Raw genomic sequence first — 21,269 nt, 5'->3', positions numbered from 1 at the left:
CATGGGGGAATCCAGATCTGCTTAACAACCGCATGATTTACTTAACAGCGGCAGTGATATGCTTCATAGCTGTGACGAGAAATGTCGTAAAAACGAGGTGTGACTCATTTAGCAACTGTCTTGCAAAGCAATGGAAATTTGGGGCTCTGTTGTAGTTGTATGTTGAGGACTAACTGTACATGAAGTGTTCACCAGACAGCAAAGAGACTAGCAATATTCATAGGAATTTCCCAACGGTGTATATTGTGGCCTGTTAGCAGCCAGCAGAGCTGGCAGCAGATTCGGAGAGTGAGGAGGTCGGGGAGGACCATGGGCCAGTCCTGGAGTCTGGGAAAGGCTCGGATGAGGGCTCTGTGTCGGAGGCAGAGATGGGGGTCGTCTGACAGTTATCAGTTGCCTTCGAAGTCAGACATCCGTGAGGCAGAAGAACAGCTGGAGCCTGTTCCTAGTGTGTGCATACGCAGCGTTGTCAGATGAAGGGAACAGCTAAGGAGCAAGGGCCGACTTGGGAGTGAGGCCACCGATGGATGATAAATGGCCCCTCCCATAGGAGAATGGGAGCACTACGGTGGTCAGGTTGAAAGGTAAGTAAAAGAAGTCAAACGGTTTGAACTGGGTTAAAAATAGGGTGTAATCCAAAATGGTGGCTCCATCCCTAAGTTTGATGCCTGAGTCTCCATAGGCCAGGGGCCGGCAACCTTAATAGATTCAAAGAGCCACAAAGGTCCTAACCGGAAGCCCCTCATTTCAATCCTGGAGCTGGATGGAAGTCCAGTTTCCCCCCTACCATAGAGTCTCCTCCTAGTACGGCGTCCTTTTTCCTCTACTTGTCCTAACTGATATTCCTATCAATTGTGGAGCCGAACGGCGATAGGGAGCCGCAGCAGAGGGATGAAAGAGCCACATGCGGCTCCAGGAGTGTTGTGAAGACAAACTTTAGGAACTTGGGGACGAATTCATATGGCTTTCAACGCGACTAGGATTATAGTCCTCAGAAAGAACTGAGTGCCAGATAGATAACACTTCATTCAGCAAGATACTTCAGCGGTATCTGGAGTTTGCATATAAACACACGCAACCTTCTGACATGCATAGACACACACACACGCACACACACACACGCAGGTCCACTTCAGGAGTCCTTTCTCCTTGCATCAGAACCTAGAAAGTTCCCAAGTGCAATGAACTACAATGGCGCCCCAAGTTCTCTCTGCCCCCCACCTCTTCTGCCTCATCAGTCTGGGCAGCTTGAAAAGTCTGAATGTGGACTGAAACTTGCCAAAGAAGTGAATGCAGAGAGACCCAACAAGTTGATTTTCAGAGACCACAAAGGTGGTGGAGGTTGTGGAAGATATGAGGTCTCTCGTCTCCCAACTGGGGAAGGGGTGGGGTGGGGTTTGTGAGACAGAACTCGGATGGGTCTTCTAACGCGCTTACACAGTCCATGAGGAGGAGAAAAGTGGAACTTGGCAAGGTGACGGACAGCTTACATAAAGAAGAAGCTACAGAAAAAAAGAGAAGAAAAGGGAAAAAGGTTCAGAATACAAAGAAAGGGAAAATAACGTAACAGAAAAATAAACAAGTTGTTGTTTGCCTTCGAAAAGTAAAGAGTGTGAATGAAGACATGAGAAATGGGATGATATAGTCAAGTCTAGCGACTGGGACCTGCATACTTAAAAAAAAAAATTGTATCGTGCACCTTTAATATTTTTAGAAATAACCGAAGGTGACAAACGAATCTGTCTTCCTTCTCCTATTTTTTTCCAGAATCATCACCTTGTGAGCTGAATTGGGTGGAGAGAGTGACTGGCCCTCATGGCTAAGATGGGACTAGAACTCGCCATCGCCTGGTGACTGACCCCAAATCACCCGGCTGGCTTTCATGCCTAAGGCGGGACTAGAATTCACTGTCTCCTGCTTTCTAGCTGGGTGCCTTAACCACTAAACCAGGGGTGTCAAACTCGATTTCATTGAGGGCCGCATCGGGGTTGTGTTTGACCTCGGGGGGGGATGGGCGTGGCCAGTGTGGGCATGGCCAGCTTGACCTTACTCTGATGGGAGCCCCGAGTGCTCTGCCAGTGAAAACAGGCCCCTGAGCTCCATTTTCGGCTGGGATGGCCTCCTGCAGCCCTCTGCCAGCGAAAGCAGAGCTCGGGTGGGCTGCGCATGCTTCCTGGTCTCCATTTTCAGTTGCAACAGCCTCCTGCAGCCCTCTCCCAACAAAAATGGAGCTCCATTTTCACAGGCAGAGAGCTGCAGGAGGCCATTGCGGCCGAAAACGGGGCCTGGGATGACTGTGCACGGCCCTCTTGAGCTCCGTTTTTATTGGCAGAGAGACTGTAGGCTGGTCCTTTCCTGTTTCCATGGCAGCCCATGGGCCAGATCTAAGCACCCCGCGGGCCGGATCTGGCTCCCAGGCCTTGAGTTTGAGACCCTTGCACTAGACCAAATGGTCTACTACTACTGAAACTTTCATCCCCCAAATAGCAATAGCAGTTAGACTTATATACCGCTTCACAGGGCTTTCAGCCCTCTCTAAGCGGTTTACAGAGTCAGCATATCGCCCCCAACAGTCTGGGTGCTCATTTTACCCACCTCAGAAGGATGGAAGGCTGAGTCAACCTTTGAGCCGGTGAGATTTGAACCGCTGAACTGCAGATAGCAGTCAGCTGAAGTGGCCTGCAGTATTGCACCCTAACCACTGCGCCACCTCGGCTCTAGTTTCCAAATAAATTAAAGCCAGAGAACTGATAATTTTCTCCCAGGATATTTTATTTCTGGTCTGCATTTGATATGGTTTCCCGCACAGGGCAAGGGAAATAAATGGTTACTCCTACAAGCAGGTGACAAAGTGGGCTGGTAGTATCTCAACAGCCTTTCTGTGCTGTCCAAAATGCCTTGGCTCTTGAGGTTGAGGAAATTCATAGGGTCCAAACGGTTCCACCACAAAGCCCTTCTGCGCGGAGACATAAGCGCGAAGACTAATTCGCGCCGTTCTAAGCGCTAAGGAAAAACGTGACCCTACCGCGATGACATAATCGCGGAGGGCAAAATCGCACATTCCCAAGCACTCAGTACCCTAAACCTAACCCTAAACCTAACCCTAAACCTAATCCTTAACCTAACCCCTAAACCTAACCCTAACCCTAACCCTTAACCTAACCCCTAAACCTAATCCTAATGCTTACCTTAAATGAAGTCGGCTTTCTGCTGCGGCGCCGTTTTAAAGCGCCCTTCTGTTGCCGCGCTGTTGTCGCGGCGGTGATGACGCGTGGCGATGACGTCGCGGCTTTAACGCTGCGATTTTATCGCTGCGATTTTGACCAGCGCGGTTTTGTCGTGCCACGGTCCAAACTAGACCTGAATATACATGCCCAGCACATGAAAACACATGAAGCAGAATGATTGAACCTTGCCAGAATGCTCTTACTTGAACAAAGGAGCACAGGATGATATGTGAAATCGGTAAACTAACAGAAAAACAGAGTGAAAGAAAAAAACGGGTGTGTCTTTTCAAAGAAATACGGGGGGAAAAAATAAACGTCAAATCCACCAGTTATTTTACAGACAGGCTCCCTCCCCATTCCCAACCCATACAAATACTGGATAATTAATCAAAAATCAAAACATTCTTTGTTTAAAAAAAGGCACATACAAACACAAAACAATGTTAATTACTTGGTTGAGGGTTTTTTTCTCTCTCTCTTTAAATGTATTTTCTCCTTCCCACTTTTGGTGTTCGGGCTCTTGGGAAATAGACATTTAAGAACATATACAAAAAGCCCCATCTTCTTCAAATGCAGAAAATTCCCATTAGTATTAGTGTATTTTGAAAAAAATGAAGATTTTTCTTTTTTTACTTTTGATAACGAAAGTCTAATGGACAGATACATAACATATATTTCTCACGGTAAATTGGTTAGAGATTCATTCTGGTCAAATCAGGATCTTTTCAAAATAGAAAGTTAATAAACGTGCTAGACTTACAAAGTTTTAAGGCTGTTGTATAAACTTTAAAAGAACACCCCCACAAAAATAGAAATATACAAACAATATATTCCTACTGTTGTTCACAGTTTTATTTTTCAATCAGCTGGGGGAGAGAGGTAAAACATAAACCTTCATATACGTTTCAAAAATACGCTGCAAAAGTCCAACTAGACAGCTATAGACAAGATTTTTGTAATTTTGTTGTGATTTTGATTCCATTTTTTGAGGCAAAGTTCTAGTAAAAACAATACAAGTCACACATACAATTCACATGTTCAGAAACAGCCCAAGCTCACAACTACACCAAGGTTTGCAATATGTAGTATTTACTAGCAGATCTCCAACCAGTTGGGAGAAAGGGCTTGGATCTAAGATTTTCAGCCATCTGGTCCATGTTGAAGCTACTTCAAGTCCCAGAACTCCTGTCTACCTCAAAGGATTCTGGGAATTTGAAGATGATGCATTCTAGATGGTACTTAAGTCGAGGAATCCTATTTTGGAATGTGTTGTGTCCACTTCCTTCAAACAATTAGCCCTTGAAGCTGGGGATGCCGGGGATGATGTTCCATCATCTCAATGCTCATCTTTTTTCCCCTTGAAGTTGTGCCTAGGTGCACAATGTCTGATTTGTCCATTTGTTTAAAAGTAAAAGATAAAGATTCCCCTTGCACACATATGCTAGTCGTTTCTGACTCTAGGGGGCGGTGCTCATATCCGTTTCTAAGGTGAAGAGCTAGCGCTGTCCGAAGACGTCTCCGTGGTCATGTGGCCAGCATGACTAAACACCGAAGGCGCACGGAACGCTCTTCCCTTCCCACCAAAGGTGGTTCCTATTTTTCTATTTGCATTTTTACGTGCTTTCGAACTGCTAGGTTGGCAGAAGCTGGGACAAGGAACAGGAGCTCGCTCCATTACGCAGTGCTAGGGATTTGAACCGCCGACCCCTAATTCTGTTAGTATCCAATAACCTAGTATTAAAATATGTAGCATTGTGTTTCAAGTGTTGTTTATCTGGAAATTGAATTAACAGAACCCACGCTAAACCCTTTAAGGGATTCCCCACTATAATGCAAAATACTTTAGGTTAAACCACAAAAGGATGAAGTTGCAATGGCTCTAGATGGGATTTCTCTCTAAACCAACTGAAATTCAGGCAATTAACTGAAATGTACTGGACTTACTTCAAAATTAGAAAGTTTATGGTGTGGGGAACCTACCAGGGCAAGGCTCACCAACCTTTCGGACCCCAGGGACCACTAAATTCATAATTGTAAATCTTGTGGACGCTAATATGAATTAGGGACGGGATGGGGTCCTTCAGGCATTTAGCTTGGCCGCCTGTTAGCAGAAGGAAGCGCCCCAGGATCAACCCTAGTTTTCCTGTCCATTGCAGCTAGGAATCTCAAATAACAAATGTTTGTCTTGTAGCCAGCCTGGGTGCTACCCTGTTTTCCCAAAAATAAGACCTCCCCGGATAATAAGCCCAATCGGGCTTTTGAACGCATGCGCTAAAATAAACCACCCTCCCAAAAAATAATCCCTCCCTGAAAATATTGCAACACAGCAGCAGCCATGAAGCCATGACCATGCTCGCCACCTCCTGCACCTCAAAAATAATAAGACCTCCCCAAAAATAACGCCACATGCTTATTTTGAGGGTCAAAAGAAAATAAGACCCTGTCTTATTTTCGGGGAAAGACGGTAGATCGGCTCCCTGCAAACTCTGTCATTCGAGGAGCCTGGCCAAAGTTTCGCGCACCGCTCACTGAAGTGCCAGGAAGGGAGGGGAGGAAGGAATGGAGCTACTAAATAGGCAGCCAAGCTAAGTGCCTGAAGGACCCCATCCTGCCAGCGAATGGGAGCAATTGCCTCGACAGGCCGTAGTTTGAGGATCCCTGATTTAGTGCAATATTAACAATGCAAAATTGCAAAGATTTTTCTGTGGACCACCAAACTTTTCTCACACACCACTAGTGGTCCACGGACCACCAGTTGGTGACCGCTGTACCAGGGTAAGCATAGATAATGGGGAATGTAAGATCTAATGTAAGAGCCGAAGTGGCGCAGTGGGTAGAGTGCAGTACTGCAGGCCACTTCAGCTGACTGCTATCTGCAGTTTGGCGGTTCAAATCTCACCGGCTCAAGGTTGACTCAGCCTTCCATCCTTCTGATGGGTAAAATGAGGACCCAGACTGTGGGGGCGATATGCTGACTCTGTAAACCGCTTAGAGGGGGCTGAAAGCCCTAAGAAGCGGTATATAAGTCTAACTGCTATTGCTATTTGCTCCTGTATGAATTTGGTCTGTTGTTGATTTTACTCCCCATTGAAATCTATGGGACTTTTTTCTGTGCTTGAGTTGTCCCTGTGGTCTCAACGGGGCTGAAATCTCACCCACTCCTGGAGTGGAGTCCATGTGTTTATGTCCCAGTTAGAAATGCTTGTTTATCCTGGCCAAAAAGAAGCCGAGACTCAGTTCGAACCATACTCATGATGCCAGTAAGCTCCCTTTCCAAAAACAGACAAAACTTTTCTTCTCAAGCTGTACTTACATGCAGAGTGAAAGCACATCCCAAAAGTGGTGAGGAGACACATTATTCTGTGCACAGCCAAGGGTTACTGTGAAGAAAGGCATAGATAGATGCAGAAAGGAAAAGCAAGTGCAGGAATCAACGGACTCGACATAGCCCAGAGAGTTCCGTAAAGCAGGACGTTGATACTTAGCTCCCTAATCAGCAAAGGGTTAAAAATAAGTAATATACCCTCCCCATTTTCTATCATTTACTGCAGTGGTCCCCAACGTTTCCGGTTCTGCGGACTGACAGCAGCGATGGGGGAAGAGGGGATGCTTTCATGCACACGCCTGCCGCTTACACAAATGCAGCTTTGTATGTTCACCTGTTGAGAAGAGCCGAGGTGGCGCAGTGGTTAGAGTGCAGTACTGCAGGCCACTTCAGCTGACTGCTTATCTGCAGTTCGGCGGTTCAAATCTCACCGGCTCAAGGTTGACTCAGCCTTCCATCCTTCCGAGGTGGGTGAAATGAGGACCCAGACTGTGGGGGCGATATGCTGACTCTGTAAACCGCTTAGAGAGGGCTGAAAGCCCTATGAAGCGGTATATAAATCTAACTGCTATTGCTATTGTTATTGTTTGTGCGCCCTGGTTCGCAACAGGCCGTGAACCAGTACCGGCTGGGGGACCCCTCACTTATTGGGGCTGGAATGAGGGCTGCAAATCCAGAGTACATAAACATTTGCATCCTGTTTACTTCCACCAACCTTCCCGGAAGACATTTGCACCCTTTCAGCTGGTGCAATTACAAGATAACGGGGAGGAAAGACTTTTTAACTTTTCTAACAAATTTTATCTTGCACTGTGTCTAAACCAGGGGTCGGCAACTGGCGGCTCTGGAGCCGCATGTGGCTTTTTCATCCCTCTGCTGCGGCTCCCTGTTGCCTGTCGGCTCCACAATTGATAGAGTTTTTAGCTAGGAGAGGTAAAGGAGGCCGCACTAGGAGGAGACTCTATGGTGGTGGTGGTGGGGAGATCCGGGCTCGTGCTCAGCAGGGGGAAAAGGACGCTGCCCGATCTGCTTTTAACCAGATTGTTCACTGAACAAACTGTATTACTAGCACGGGGAAATCTCCGGCCAGGGAATCCCATAACACAAGTAGTCCTCGACTTACACAGTTCGTTTAGCGACCAAAGTTACAATGGCACTGAAAAAGGTGGCTTATGAACTTTTTTTTTCTCCGTTTGGCCCATTGAACACGTTCCCCTGACGGCTAAGAAGGATGTCACGGAAGACTGGCTAGCCCGTTAAGTTCCCCACGCAGGCGAAAAGTACATTTTTAGCCAACGGTTGTCTACATCTCCCCCCTCCCACCCAAGCAGTGTAACAAAAAGTTCTACAAAACTAAGCTGGAGGAGAACAGATTCAGCAGGCACGGAAGCCAATGAGAAATAGGACACAAGACAGACGCAGAAGCACACCATAACAAAGCGCCAGAGAATTGCACAAACGGCATTGAACGGGGCAGGATTAGGAAACTGGCTCCAGTTTTCAAATCGGGGAAAAGTTAAGGTCTACCAGCAGAGATGGATAGATAGATAAGATACAGATTAATAGAGTCGGAAGGGACCTTGTAAGCGGGGTGGGTGGGTTCCAGTTGCCGCTACTGCCAGTTCGCTCAAGGGTGCTCCGCCACCCCCACCAGCACGCTTTGCACACTTCAATTCAATTCAATTCAATTTTAACCAGTGTGCCAAGATGCCCATCTACCAAATCAAGATTCGACCTAGTGCTCTCTAGCTAGTTGTTGCGTGTGGCCCACCGGCAGCAGAGTCAGACAGTGAAGAGGTTGGGGAGGAAAGCTCAGATGAGGGTTCTGCATTGGAGGCAGAGAGGGAGCTAGCCAGCAGTGAGGCAGAGGAACAGCTGGAGCCTGTTCCTAGTGTGTGCATGAGCAGAGTTGCCAGAAGACAAGACCAACTAAGAAAGCAGGGCCGATTTAGGAGTAAAGCCACACCTTGATGGTGATTGGCCCCTCCCAGAGGAAACAAAAAAAGGAACAAATGGGGAGTGGGCTTTTGCAGGAAACAATTCGTTCATTCTGTCGTTTCAAGAGTGGAAAGTTCTGTTTGTGAGTCTCTGTGCCAGGTTTTGCCTTTGCCCTGCATTCGGAAACTAGTTTGGCAGCTCTCCAAACGAGATGAGGTTCGTGTGGATAAACATTCCTCAGAAAGACTGTTTGCCAAGCCTTGCTGACTGGGAATGAAAGGATTTCACAATCGTGTAAATAAAAGGGGTTTTGCCGGGACCAAGACTCTGCTTCACGCTTTTTAAGGAAGCCTAGGTCAGAATACTAGTTGTCACAATTCCCAGAATTCATCTCCAGCATCAATTTCACCAGTGTTATTTGTGGATTGTGACCGTTCCACCACAAATCCGCGAAGCCCTTATCCGCGGAGACATAAGCACGAAGACTAATTCGCGCCGTTCGAAGCGCTAAGGAAAAATGTGACCCTACCGCGATGACATAATCGCGGAGGGCAAATCCGCGCATTCCCAAGCACTCAGTACCCTAAACCTAACCCTACCTAAAACAAACCCCTAAACCTAATCCTAACCCTTACCTTAATTGAAATCGGCTTTCTGCCGTGACGCCGTTTTAAAGCGCCCTTCTGTTGCTGCGCTGTTGTCGCGGCGGTGATGACGTCGCGGCTTTAGCAACGCGCTTATGTCTCCGCGGATAAGGGCTTCGTGGTTTTGTCGTGCCATGGATTGTGACAGGTGTCATCTCAACTCACCAGAGAAAAGATTCTCAAACAGTGAAAGGCAAATCCACACTTTTGAGTATTGCTGAGCTTACAAATCTTTTCCACCCGTCCTCTTTTCTTAGTATGCTTGCATGTCTACTTATTTTTCATAAAGTTTAAATGCCTCCTTTAAAGACTATTATGTCCAAACAACAGCGAAGTGTTGTCGTTTGCTTGAAGAGTAATTTATTTTGCGGATCAAAACAATTGAAATGGACCAGATTCTCACATACGGTAGACAGCGTCAGAAAGATGAAGATTCTAGGGTTTATGCAAGGGTAGGCAAGCTTCCCCCTTATTAGAAATTGTTTTGGATGTGACTGGAACCTTTAAAAAATTCAAGAAAATGAGTTTTTTTTAAAATAATGTAACGTTCTACCATTTTACTGGCTGAATTTTTAAAAAATGAAGTATTAAAAGTGCATTTTCTACCAATATTAACCACAAGGAAGTCATCATCGGTTTTGTTCATGGGGTCATTTATCATTTCAGCAGGTTGTCATATCAGAAAGTTTGATATTTCCTCTAATTAGGGGATAGCAGTTGGAAAAGGCTATTGCATGCTTACTAGAATTGGCAAGATTTTTTTTAAAAAAGATTGTATGAAACACATTCATTGAAAGTACATAGTGCTATTGGCTTAAAGTCAGGCGCTAATATCCATCATCCCATTAAGTTTGATCCCAACTGTTACGAATTATGTTTCTCTTTTTCCAAACAGGCAGTTAATTAATTCCTTCAGACACTCTTTCATTTTGGAAAATTTGGAATTCCAGCCTCTTTCGCAAGGAGTTACTTCATTGTTCTGTTAGGTTGGTGTTTTCCAACCTGAGCCATTTTAAGACAGGTGGACTTCAATTCCCAGAATACCACAGCCAGCATTCTGGGAGTTAAAAGCCCAATTCCCCCCCCCCCAAATCTTAAAATGGCTTAGATGAAGAAACCAAAATGGAATGAATCATCAATCAAATCAGTGGTGGGATTCAGCCGGTTCGCACCTATTCGGGAGAACCAGTTGGTAACTTTCTAAGCAGTTCGGAGAACCGGTTGTTGGAAGAAATCTCATTTTGTTTTTTCCCACTTTACAGGGCTAATCCTGTAAGGAAGGCAGGAAGGAAACATTCTGGTGTTTTCTAGCCTCATCTTTATTGCCCTGCTTACATAAACTGCCTCTCTAGTTAACCGTTATTGCCATTGTAACAGCTAAGGTGAAGCGCCCATCAACGTGAGTGACCTTGAGTTGGCCACACCCACCCAATCACATGACCACCAAGCCCCACCTACCCTGCTGGTCATTAGGGCAGAGAACCAGTTGTTAAATTATTTGAAACCCACCAATGAATTTTAAAAAAATGCAATTCTGCATTGGATATAGGTTGCATTTGTTAGTTTTTACGAGCTCCCCAGAGCTGTTTGGTTAAAGGAAAGAAAAATCAACCTGCTGGGTTGAGTTAAGAATCAGGAGGCCCATGTATAAGCACCCAGGGAAATTCAGAAGTATGATGCCAGTGGAGAGCCATGCGAAACAGAAAATAACATGGAGTAAGTCCCCAGTGTTTCTGTCGCTTTACAGTTCTTCCTGGAAGAAGCATTGGATTGGATAGGACTTCATGGAAGCAGAACACAATGGCATAGCTTTCAAGGTAGAAAAATCCTTATTGTTCCATGTTGTAATATAGTTCCTTGTGTAGGTGTGGGACACCCATGGCCCAGTTCATACCAGGGCATGCAGAGCCACGCTGAACCACACAGGAGAAAACAAACTCCTAAAACCCCATAACATCCTGATAGTGCATAACATAACATTCTGAGATGTGCCCTACCATTGACGTCCAGGATTTGACCATATATAGACTGAGCACCTGGTGATTAAAAGATGGGATTAAGACAAAGAAACAAGTTTCTTTGTGGGTTGGGTTTGGGTTTTTTTTGGTACACCTCTGGGCTGATAGTCATTAAAATGTTTTAGAAGCATGCAAGCCTTCTTCGTGGCAACCAGAAGAAAGAAATAGGTTTTCTTCTTTGCTGAAAATCCCAGTGCAAAGCCTAAGCAGTCAGAGATGCATGCTGATCTTGGATTGTTGCACTGACCCATGGACAGAGCCACTATTCAAAGATCTGAGCTTGGGAGCTGAAGGTTGGGTCTCAAGGAGATTCGTGGCAACCAAAATGAATGCATCAGTGACACGCCAAGCATTGGTCTGCCCAAGTTTTTCCTGCCACTACTGTAGAACGTCAGGATGATTTTCCTACTAGGCATTTGTACTCTGGCTTTATTTAGAATAGAATAACAGAGTTGGAAAGGACCTTGGAGGTCTTCTAGTCCAACCCCCTGCTTAGGCAGGAAACCCTACACCACTTCAGACAAATGGATATCCAACATCTTCTTAAAAACTTCCAGTGTTGGAGAATTCACAACTTCTGGAGGCAAGCTGTTAATTGTTCTAACTGTCAAGAAATTTCTCCTTAGTTCTAAGTTGCTTCTCTCCTTGATTACTTTCCACCCATTGCTTCTTGTTCTACCCTCAGGTGCTTTGGAGAATAGCTTGACTCCCTCTTCTTTGTGGCAACCCCTGAGATATTGGACGACTGCTATCCTGTCTCCCCTGGTCCTTCTCTTCACTAGACTAGCCATGCCCAGTTCCTGCAACCGTTCTTCATATGTTTTAGCCTCCAGTCCCCTAATCATCTTTGCTGCTCTTCTCTGCACTCTTTCTAGAGTCTCCACATCTTTTCTACATCGTGGCGACCAAAACTGAATGCAATATTCCAAGTGTGGCCTTACCACGCATGGACTAATGCATACTTTGAACCCACAAGAATGAAGGGGTCACAGATATGGGGATGGGAAAGAGATACAAGCAAACCTGTTGATCAGCCCTTGATTGCTAAGAAGTATACCATTATTAATTTGGGATGTCCTTTACCAAGGATAGATCTGAGCACCTGTTGTTTTATTCCCTTGTTCTCCATGTTCCCTTTTAGGTGGTTTTAATGACTAGGTGCTCACATTATTATCCTCAGGCATTGTTTGTTCATCAAAGAATTATTTTGAACCCATTCCAATTAGGTTACGGAGTATCAGATGCCAATTCGCAACCTAGTATTTTTCAAACTAAAGCGGTTGGATTTTGCAACCGCTCTTCATATGTTTTAGTCTCCAGCCCCCTAATCCTCTTTGCTGCTCTTCTCTGCACTCTTTCTAGAGTCTCCACATCTTTTCTACATCGTGGTGACCAAAACTGAATGCCGTATTCCAAGTGTGGCCTTACCAAGGCATTATAAAGTGGTGTCAACCCTTCACGTGATCTTGATTCTATCCCTCTCTTTATGCAGCCTAGAACTTCAGAATTCCTCAATGGCAGAAGGTGACTTGGTGACCCAGCTGAATTTAGCCAGATCGTATTTTTCTCCAGAGAGGCAAGAAAACATGCATTTGTAATCGAAAATTATCCTAGAGAGTACTTCTAGAGAAAACCTGCACTCCTTCCATGATAGATCTCTGCAATATCTTGGAGACTTTTGGAAGGACATAATTCATAGAGTTATTCCAAGTCCGGAATTATTTTCACTTCCTGCTAGCTTTTGAAAAATGGATGGAATTTTTTTGTTGGTACCAAAAAAAAAAAAAAAAGGCCAAGGCAAATATAATTACAATGATGGCTTTGCAGAAAATATGATCCTTATTGAGATAAATGTGTGACAAACCGGAGCCGCGGAAGAATATGACATGTCTAAAATCCTAAGGGGAACGAATACATTTCTTGATCTTGAAGAAATTCAAGGCACAAATCAAATTTGTAAAATACGAGTGGTTTTTAATGGGAATTAAAAATTAAGGCTCATGCGATCCTTCATATATGAACTCAGAAGGCAATCCCATCGACTTCAATGGGACTCCCAGATAAATTTGTTGCTTTCCGTTAAAATATTAGGATAGTCAAGGATGTGGTTTTGCTCCTCCCTGCTCCTCAATAGGTTGTGGCCAGAAAGAAAGAGTCAAGTCTGCCATTATAAGGTATTCATCGGCCACCAGGTTTCATTCAAGAAGATCTCTGTTGACCCAGGGATCAACAGGGAAGTCCCCCATGGAGGTACAGCTAGTCTTCAACTCATAACCCTTAATTTAGTGATCATTCAATGCTATAACAGCACTGAAAAAGTGACTTACGACCATTTACTTGTTAAGACCATTGCAGCATCTCTGTGATCATGGGATCAAATTTGAGATGCTCGGGCCACTGGTTCATATCTATGACCGAGGCAGTCTCCCAAAGATCGGTGATCACCTTTTGTTGACCAGCAAAGTCGATGGGGAAGACCAGATTCACTTAGCAACCAGGTTAGTGACTTAACGAACTGCAGTGATTCACTTAACCACTGTGGCATGAAAAGTTGTAAAAAGGGGGCAAAACTCACTTAGCGACTCTCTCACTTAGCAACAGGAATTTAGGGGAGGAGAGAGGAGAAGGAGGAAGGAAGGAGAAGAAGAAGAAGAAGGGGAAGAAGAAAAGGAGGAAGGAGAAGAAAAGGAGGAGGAAGGAGGGAGAAAAAGAAGATGCGGAGGAGGAGGGAGAAGAAGAGGAGGAAGGAAGGAGGAGGAAGGAGAGGAGAGAGGAGAAGGAGAAGAGGAGGATGGGAAGAAGGAGGAGAAGAGGAGGAAGCAAGAAGAAGAAGAGGTGGAGGAGGAGGAGGGAGAAGAGGAGGAAGGAAGAAGAAGAGGAAGAGGAGAAGGGAGGTGAAGGGAGGTGAAAAAGGAGAAGAGGAGGAAGAAATAGAAGCAACTTTCTCGCTTAGCAACAGGAATTTAGGGTCGTAAGTCGAGGATTACCTGCATGTCCAAATGACCTCAATATGGTGATCATAACCGTTGATTGAGGCCCTGTCATCTCTTTATGAGAATCGGGATGGACGTTAAAAAAAAAAGGACAGGGCCTCCAATTGTATGGCTGTGGCTGTTTTCTTGATTTTTTTTGTGTGTGGGAGGGGACTCCCTCCCTGCTAACATCCCTGAACCTCAGGGACCCAGTTCATGAACTCTTTGGTCTTCATCCTTTCATCTATTTCAAAGAACATCACCATTGCTGGTCTTTGGAGGAGGGAGGGAGGAGAGAGGAGAAGGAGGAAGGAAGGAGAAGAAGAGGAGGAAGGGGAAGAAGAGGAGGAGGAGGAGGAAGGAGAAGAAAAGGAGGAGGAAGGAGAAAAAGAAGATGTGGAGGAGGGGGGAGGAGGGAGAAGAGGAGGAAGGAGGGAGAAGAGGAGGATGGAGAGAAGGAGAAGAAGAGGAGGAAGGAAGGAGAAGAAGAAGAGGTGGTGGAGGAAGGAGTGAGAAGAGGAGGAGGAAGGAAGAAGGAGAAGAAGAGGAAGAGAAAGGAGAAGAGAAGGAAGAAGGAAGGAGAAGAAGAGGAAGAAGAGAAGGGAGGAGAAGAAGAAGAGAAAAAGGAGAAGAGGGGGAAAAAGTAGAAAAGAAAGAGGAAGAAAAGGAGGAGGAAGAAGTAGAAAAGAAAGAGGAAGAAGAGGAGGAGGAAGAGGTAGAAGAGAAAGAGGAAGAAGAGGAGGAGGAAGGAAAGAAGAAAGACAAAGAGGAGGAGGGGGAGGAAGAGGAGGCCTCCTGCTTCACCCACCCGCCCCCTTAATACTAATACTGATTGGAAGGATTCGTGTTTAAAAGAAAGAGATATAAGATGGCCGAAACACATTACTGCAAAAGCAGGGGAATGCAGGAACATCCTTTGACTTGGCAGCCTTTATGTGAAGCTTGAACTGCAAATTAAAAAACAAACACGAAAATAGAAATGTTAGAAATAATAGCAACTCAAAAGGAGGGGAAAATAAAGGGAGGGGGAACAACGGTGGGGGGGAGGGGAAGGAGGAAGAGTTGACATTTGTTTCTCGCTTCGTGGCGGAAACCCAGGCAAAGGAATTATTACGGAACATAAAATAAAAAGAAGCAAAAACAAAAAAACTCCCACAAATCGCCCCCTCTCCGTGCTCATCTTGACTGCAGGAAAAAAAATAACATCTCGTGCAAAGGATTACAAACCGCAAGCCAAGTTTGCCAGCTGTGGGCAGATGAGCCCTTTCTCTGAGAAGTGAGAAAGTCCGAAAGCAGAGTGGCGTTGATTGACTGATGAGGAGCCTTGCAAAGTTGAAACCCCGACGCTTCCAACCGAACAATCGAACGGCAGTCTGGATTTCACAGCTCAATTTTCACCCTGGCATTACACCAGTGATGGCGAAAAAGGCTCGGGTACCAAAAACAAGCGGGCTCAAGTGCCCACCCCCATAATTTAATGCCCTATCCTGTGCCCCTGTGCATGCGCACGTGACACCCCTCACCGCTGCCCCAAGGCTTTCTTGGAGCCTGCGGAGGGTGAAAACGGCCTCCCCCGCCCACCAGAGGTCGGAGGGCCGTTTTCTGACTTCCGGTGGCCCGATAGATCCATTTTTCACCCTCCCAAGGCTCCGGAGGCTTTCTAGGAGACTGGAGAGGGCAAAAAAACCACCCAACACGCAAACCAGAAGTTCGGGAACAGACTTCCAGGTTGCCCGTTGGGGTGTTTTTCTCCCTCCGGAGGGCGAAAAACAGCCCAACGCGGAAACCGAAGTCTATTCCTGAACTTCCGGTTTGCACATCGGGCAGTTTTTTGCCCCCCAGAGGCGTCTGGAGGGCGAGAAATGGCCAAAAATCAAGGCCAAAAATCAGCTGGCCAGCATGTGCACCGGAGCTGGCAGGGCAATCATGACCCGACAGATGTGCGCACGACAAAAGCACGCTGACAAAACCACGGCGCGAAAACCGCAATGACATACACGCGCCCACAACAACGTGCCGACAAAACCGCGCCCACAAAAGCGCGATTTCAGTTAAGGTAAGGGTGTAGGTTCAGGGTTAGGTTCAGGGTTAGGTTCAGGGTTAGGTTTAGGGTTAGGTTTAGAACTCGCGGTTATCACTTGTTTGTTGAAGGCGCGTTTTTGTCGGCGCGCTTCTTCGCTCATTTGTCGGCGCGATTTAGAACTTGCGGTTTTCTCGGCGCGGTTTCGTCAGCACGCTTTTGTCGAGCGCGCATTTGTCGGTGAACCCAGGGTAATGCCTCGCGCGCTCTCAGAAATGGCTCCGCCTGTCACCTGTGGCACGCGTGCCTTAGATTCGCCGTCGCAACATTAAAACATCCGGGACGTTGGCTTTGTTTTAAACGGACTGCACAAAGGACATGGGTGCAGCTTGAAAATCAAAAATGTTTGTGGCTCATTGAGTTATCCAGACCCAGCCAACTGAGATTATTTTCAACAATTTGTACTTAAAGTGGAATGTGATGTTCAAAACTAGGTCAGCTTAAGGCAGCTTTCTATGTCTCTCTAAAAATTCTCAGACAGAGGTTTTTCCCAACTGTGCTCAAGGGAGCAATTTAACTTGAGCTCCCTACCCTCGCAAAACCTATTTTGCAGTTGCTGTATTCTGGTAAAGGTAAAGGTTCCCTTCTCACATATGTGCTAGTTGTTCCCAACTCTAGGGGGCAGTGCTCATCTCCGTTTCAAAACCGAAGAGCCAGCGCTGTCCAAAGACGTCTCCGTGGTCACGTGGCCAGCATGACTAAACGCCGAAGGCGCACGGAACACTGTTACCTTCCCGCCAAAGGTGGTTCCTATTTTTCTACTTGCATTTTTACCTGCTAGGTTGGCAGAAGCTGGGACAAGTCACGGGAGCTCACTCCGTTACGCAGCGATTCGAACCGCCAAACTGCCGACCTTTCTGATCGACAAGCTCAGCATCTTAGCCACCGAGTCACCCACCATAAATGACAATAAATTGAATGCGGTACTATTGAACACAACTTTGGACATATCAACACACCTACATGGGAATTCCCTATTTTGCAAGAATGCGAAAGCTAGGACAGATAATATAAGTCCACGCAGACCCTGGACTTTAAACTGGAATTTATCAAGCATTAATCAGTTTAACAGGCAAATAGGTAGCTCTGTGCAATACACTGTATTTTGGATCGAAAGCACTTGAGCAAAGGAGATTAAATAACACTGGAGAACTCAGCCAACTGGATGTGATGGAAATAATTTTTAGCAACACTCTGAATTGGACATGCTACATAATTCCCCGAGTTAAAGAAAAGCTGCTGTATTTTAAATCACAGCTAAACAATATATATTGCAATCCCTTTTACAGTAGCTAGAAAGTACTTTTCCAGGGTTGTAACAGAAACATTCTTTGTTTCAATGCTCTATAGAGAGGGGGGGACCCTCCTTGCATAGATGATACTAATCTAGGGGCGTGGGAACCCTCTTCCTGATATTTTTTAATGCCTGGATGTATGTTGTGGCCTGCCAGTGGAGCTGGCAGCAGAGTGGGACAGTGAGGAAGTTGGGGAGGAACATGGGCGAGTCCTGGAGGCTGGGGAAGGCTCGTACGAGGGCTCTGTGGCAGTGGCAGAGATGGGGCCAAGGCTGTCTGGCAGTGATCAGGTGCCTACGGAGCTAGACAGCAGTGAGGCAGAGGAACAGCTGGAGCCTGTTCCCAGTGTGCGCATGTGCAGAGCTGCCAGAAGAAAAGAACAGCTAAGAAAACCGGGTTGACTTGGGAGTAAAGTCACAGGTGGAAGGTGAATGGCCCCTCCCATAGGGAAAAAAAGAGGAGAGAAAGGGGAGTGGGCTTTTGCAGGAAACAATTCGTTCGTTCGTTTCGTTTCAGGAGTGTGAAGATCTGTCCGTGAATCTCCGAGACTCTGTGCCAAGACTTTCCTTGCACAGCACCTCATTTGGAAAATATTTACATGGCAGCTTTCCAAGATAGATAAGGTCTGTAGTCATAAATATTCCTTTGAAAGACTGTTTGCCAGGCCTTGCTGAATGTGAATGAGAGGAATTCACATTCGTTTAATAAAAGGGGGTTTGTCGGGACCAGGAATCTGCCTCGTGCTTTTTGAGGAAGTCTCAGTCAGTCTCTAATAACACCAGTGGTCTGTTCCAGTGGTGGGATTCAGCCAGTTCGCACCTATTCGGGAGAACCGGTTGCTAACTTTCTAAGCAGTTTGGAGAACCGGCTGTTGGAAGAAATCTCCTTTTGTTTTTTCCCACTTTACAGGGCTAATCCTGTAAGGAAGGCAGGAAGGAAACATTCTAGTGTTGTTGTAGCCTAATCTTTATTGACCTGCTTACAGAAACTGCCTCTCCGGTTAACCCTTATTACATTGTAACAGCTAAGGCGAAGCGTCCATCGACCTGAGTGACATTGAGTTGGCCACGCCCACTCAGTCACATGACTACCGAGCCCCACCTACCCAGATGGTCATTAGGGCAGAGAACCGGTTGTTAAATTATTTGAATCCCACCACTGGTCTGTTTCTATTAAATCAATGATTCACTGATGGGACAGAAATATATATTTGAAATGATGACATCTAATCTATGACACCAGAAAAAAAAAAGTAAAGTACTGAGAATGTGGCTTATTTCTGAAAGTATGTTCCTCTGCCTTAAATGTTGCTTTTTCATGGAATAAAAACAAGTCATTCCTATTGCCTGGCGTAGTTGGAAGTATTAAAAATATTTTCCCGCTGTTGGACCAGCTTGGAACTTTAGTTCATAGTTCAAAATCTAAGGGAGAAAATGATTTCAGGTGAAATAATTCCCTGGTTGATGAGTTGCTAAACAGAAATTTAAATCTGACTTATGATCCAGATTGGGAATTAACCCCAAAATATCTGCTCTTCTGATTTAATCCTCAAAGAATCTCAGAACTTAATATGTCTTTATCTTCATCTTTATTCTTTCCTAGGTTACACGTGACCGTTGAATTCCAATCCGAATCAGTGACGTTAAAAAGCCAAATTTGCAAGGTGTCCTTTCTAAAACCTGTAACCGCCGAAAGCTGTTTTGCCTGCCAACAGCATTTTATGAGTTGCATTTATTGAAATTTCACACATACAATATATTGCAAATAAGATCTCTCTCTCTCTCTCTCTCTCTCTCTCTCTCTCTCTCTCTCTCTCTCTCTCTCCCCCTCCCTCCCTCCCTCCCTCTCTCTCCATATTCTAGATCTGACTCTACTCTTTTTCTCATGGTATGTTTTTACCCAGTAATGGTATCCTCTTATCTTCACTACCGGTTACTAGCAGGAGCACACACATGCTTTTGAACTGCTAAATTGGCAGGAGCTGGGGCAGGGAGCTTACCCTTCTGCGCGGCACTCAAACCTGGGCTCATTAACCACTGAACCATCATGCCCCCCCTTTTGTGTTGCACAAGCCTGTTATAAATAGCTAAAACCCAGTAATGGTCCTATTCTAGCCATGGATTGTGGGAATCTGAGTTAACTGTAGCTACCTGCCATTCTGCTGTGGATCTAATAATGATGCCTCTTTAGATGCCCATGTAAAGACAATGTTTTAAATTGCTGCTTAGCAGGGCGCTTAAGTCAGCACACAAACAAATTTAAGTGTGTTGAATATGGCCAACACAAATTGAGTTGTATGTGTGAACTGCTCTCTCCATTTGTAAACTGCAATGCGAGATTACGACCACATGGGGGAACTCCATGAATACGAAAGAAATTGTAGCTGCAATTTGGGTTTTATGGACTTGCAAAAAGTTTAAAGGACTTCCATTTTGTTTTTAAAAAATCATACCTCTTTTTGTTGCAGGGGGAAAAAAAATCTTACAATGGGGTAATAATTCAATTATTTGCTCTGGTAGCCTCCACTTCCTAGTTGCAGTACAGGACTGACCCTGGAAGTGTCAGAATTATTTCCTTGTCTTTCCCAACCCAGGTTTCCAAACACTTTTCTCGGTAGAAAGAACCAAATTGTTTTAAGAACTGGATTCCACAAGAAGAGGGGTCATGAATGAACACATAATTAATTCATATAAATGTTCTCGCAAGGTGCTTTAAGAAGGGTTTGCGTTCCCCAGAGAGAATCCTCTTCCGTGATCTACGACAATGAAAAAGGGCTCAGTTGAAAAAGTTTCAAGCTCAAAACACTATTAGTTTTATTTGCAAACTGGACTGAGGCCCCGGAAGAGTCCTTCACAATGACATCAAACAAGGATGTGTTTTCAGCGCGCAGTCAAACAAGGAAACAGTAATGCAGTTCGAAGACTCGGATCAAAGCAAATTATTTTTCTTTCGAAAAAGAGATGGTGCTCTTTGAAAAGACAACTGTTGTGGAGTGTCACGTTTGTAAATGGGCTTCAAACTTCCAGGGTCACCAAGACTGTGTCAGCTAGTGAGATGTGGAAAATTACAAGAAAAGAAAGTGTTTGCTTTGACATCTAACTAGCTGGATACCCGTGCTTTGCGACGAAACTATGCAGGAGAAATTCTGTTCACAATCCTTTGGCTCAGTGATGGTCGGGGATTGAAACACACGAGGGAATATCGCTCCCGCCACCTTGAGCCTGGGAGCAGTTCCATAGGTGAAAGGCATTGTCATTTTGCTGAGGTACCGAAGTTTAGTACTGTAAGGAGCCCCCGACTGCTCCTGAGTGAAGGAGTGGCTCGTCTGCCAGTTGGAACTGAGGTAATGGAATGTGAGGCAACTGGCAGTTGGAACAGAGTTCTTTTCAAGTGGGGAGGGAGTGTAGAATTCGTTAGCATCAGAGCGTGTTAATTACTGTATAAGAAATACTATGGTCATTTTGAAAAATCCAGGTTTGTAGGCTTTACACTTCTGGAGATTTTGTGATAGTATGCCATATCTATCTATCTATCATCTATCTATCTATCTATCTATCTATCTATCTATCTATCTATCTATCTATCTATCTATCTATCTATCTATCATCTATCTATCTATCATCTCTCTCTCTCTCTCTCTCTCTCTATCATCTATCTATCTATCTATCTATCTATCTATAATCTATCTATCTATCTATCTATCTATCTATCTATCTATCTATCTATCTATCTATCTATCATCAAGTTATGAAGGAACCGCAGAAATATTT

General features: G+C 45.2%; 1 protein-coding gene across 3 annotated transcripts in view; it reads right to left on the bottom strand.

The window, feature by feature from the left end:
- Positions 1 to 564: 564 nt before the first annotated feature.
- The window catches only part of SEPTIN11 (septin 11), a 121,812-nt gene continuing 101,107 nt past the window's right edge, over positions 565 to 21,269 (bottom strand). The window contains exons 10-11 of one of the 3 annotated variants that reach the window (XM_087723991.1): positions 6,541 to 6,607; positions 565 to 1,502 (exon numbers count right to left, since the gene is read on the bottom strand). In XM_087723991.1, coding sequence (XP_087580117.1) covers positions 6,583 to 6,607 — 25 coding nt within the window. In that variant the 3' untranslated portion in view covers positions 565 to 1,502; positions 6,541 to 6,582. Of the gene's footprint in view, positions 1,503 to 6,540; positions 6,608 to 14,757; positions 15,072 to 21,269 lie in introns of those variants that run through there. The other 2 variants (XM_087723992.1, XM_087723993.1) reach the window with 2 other exon arrangements.

The sequence above is a fragment of the Thamnophis sirtalis genome, unplaced genomic scaffold, assembly GCF_051295495.1.
Source record: "Thamnophis sirtalis isolate CommonGarterSnake01/CBP01778 unplaced genomic scaffold, rThaSir2_p1.2 scaffold_10, whole genome shotgun sequence".
In the NCBI taxonomy this organism is placed as follows: Eukaryota; Metazoa; Chordata; class Lepidosauria; order Squamata; family Natricidae; genus Thamnophis; species Thamnophis sirtalis.
The sequence above is the reverse complement of the archived record's forward strand: the minus strand, read 5'-3'. Positions and strand labels throughout refer to the sequence as shown.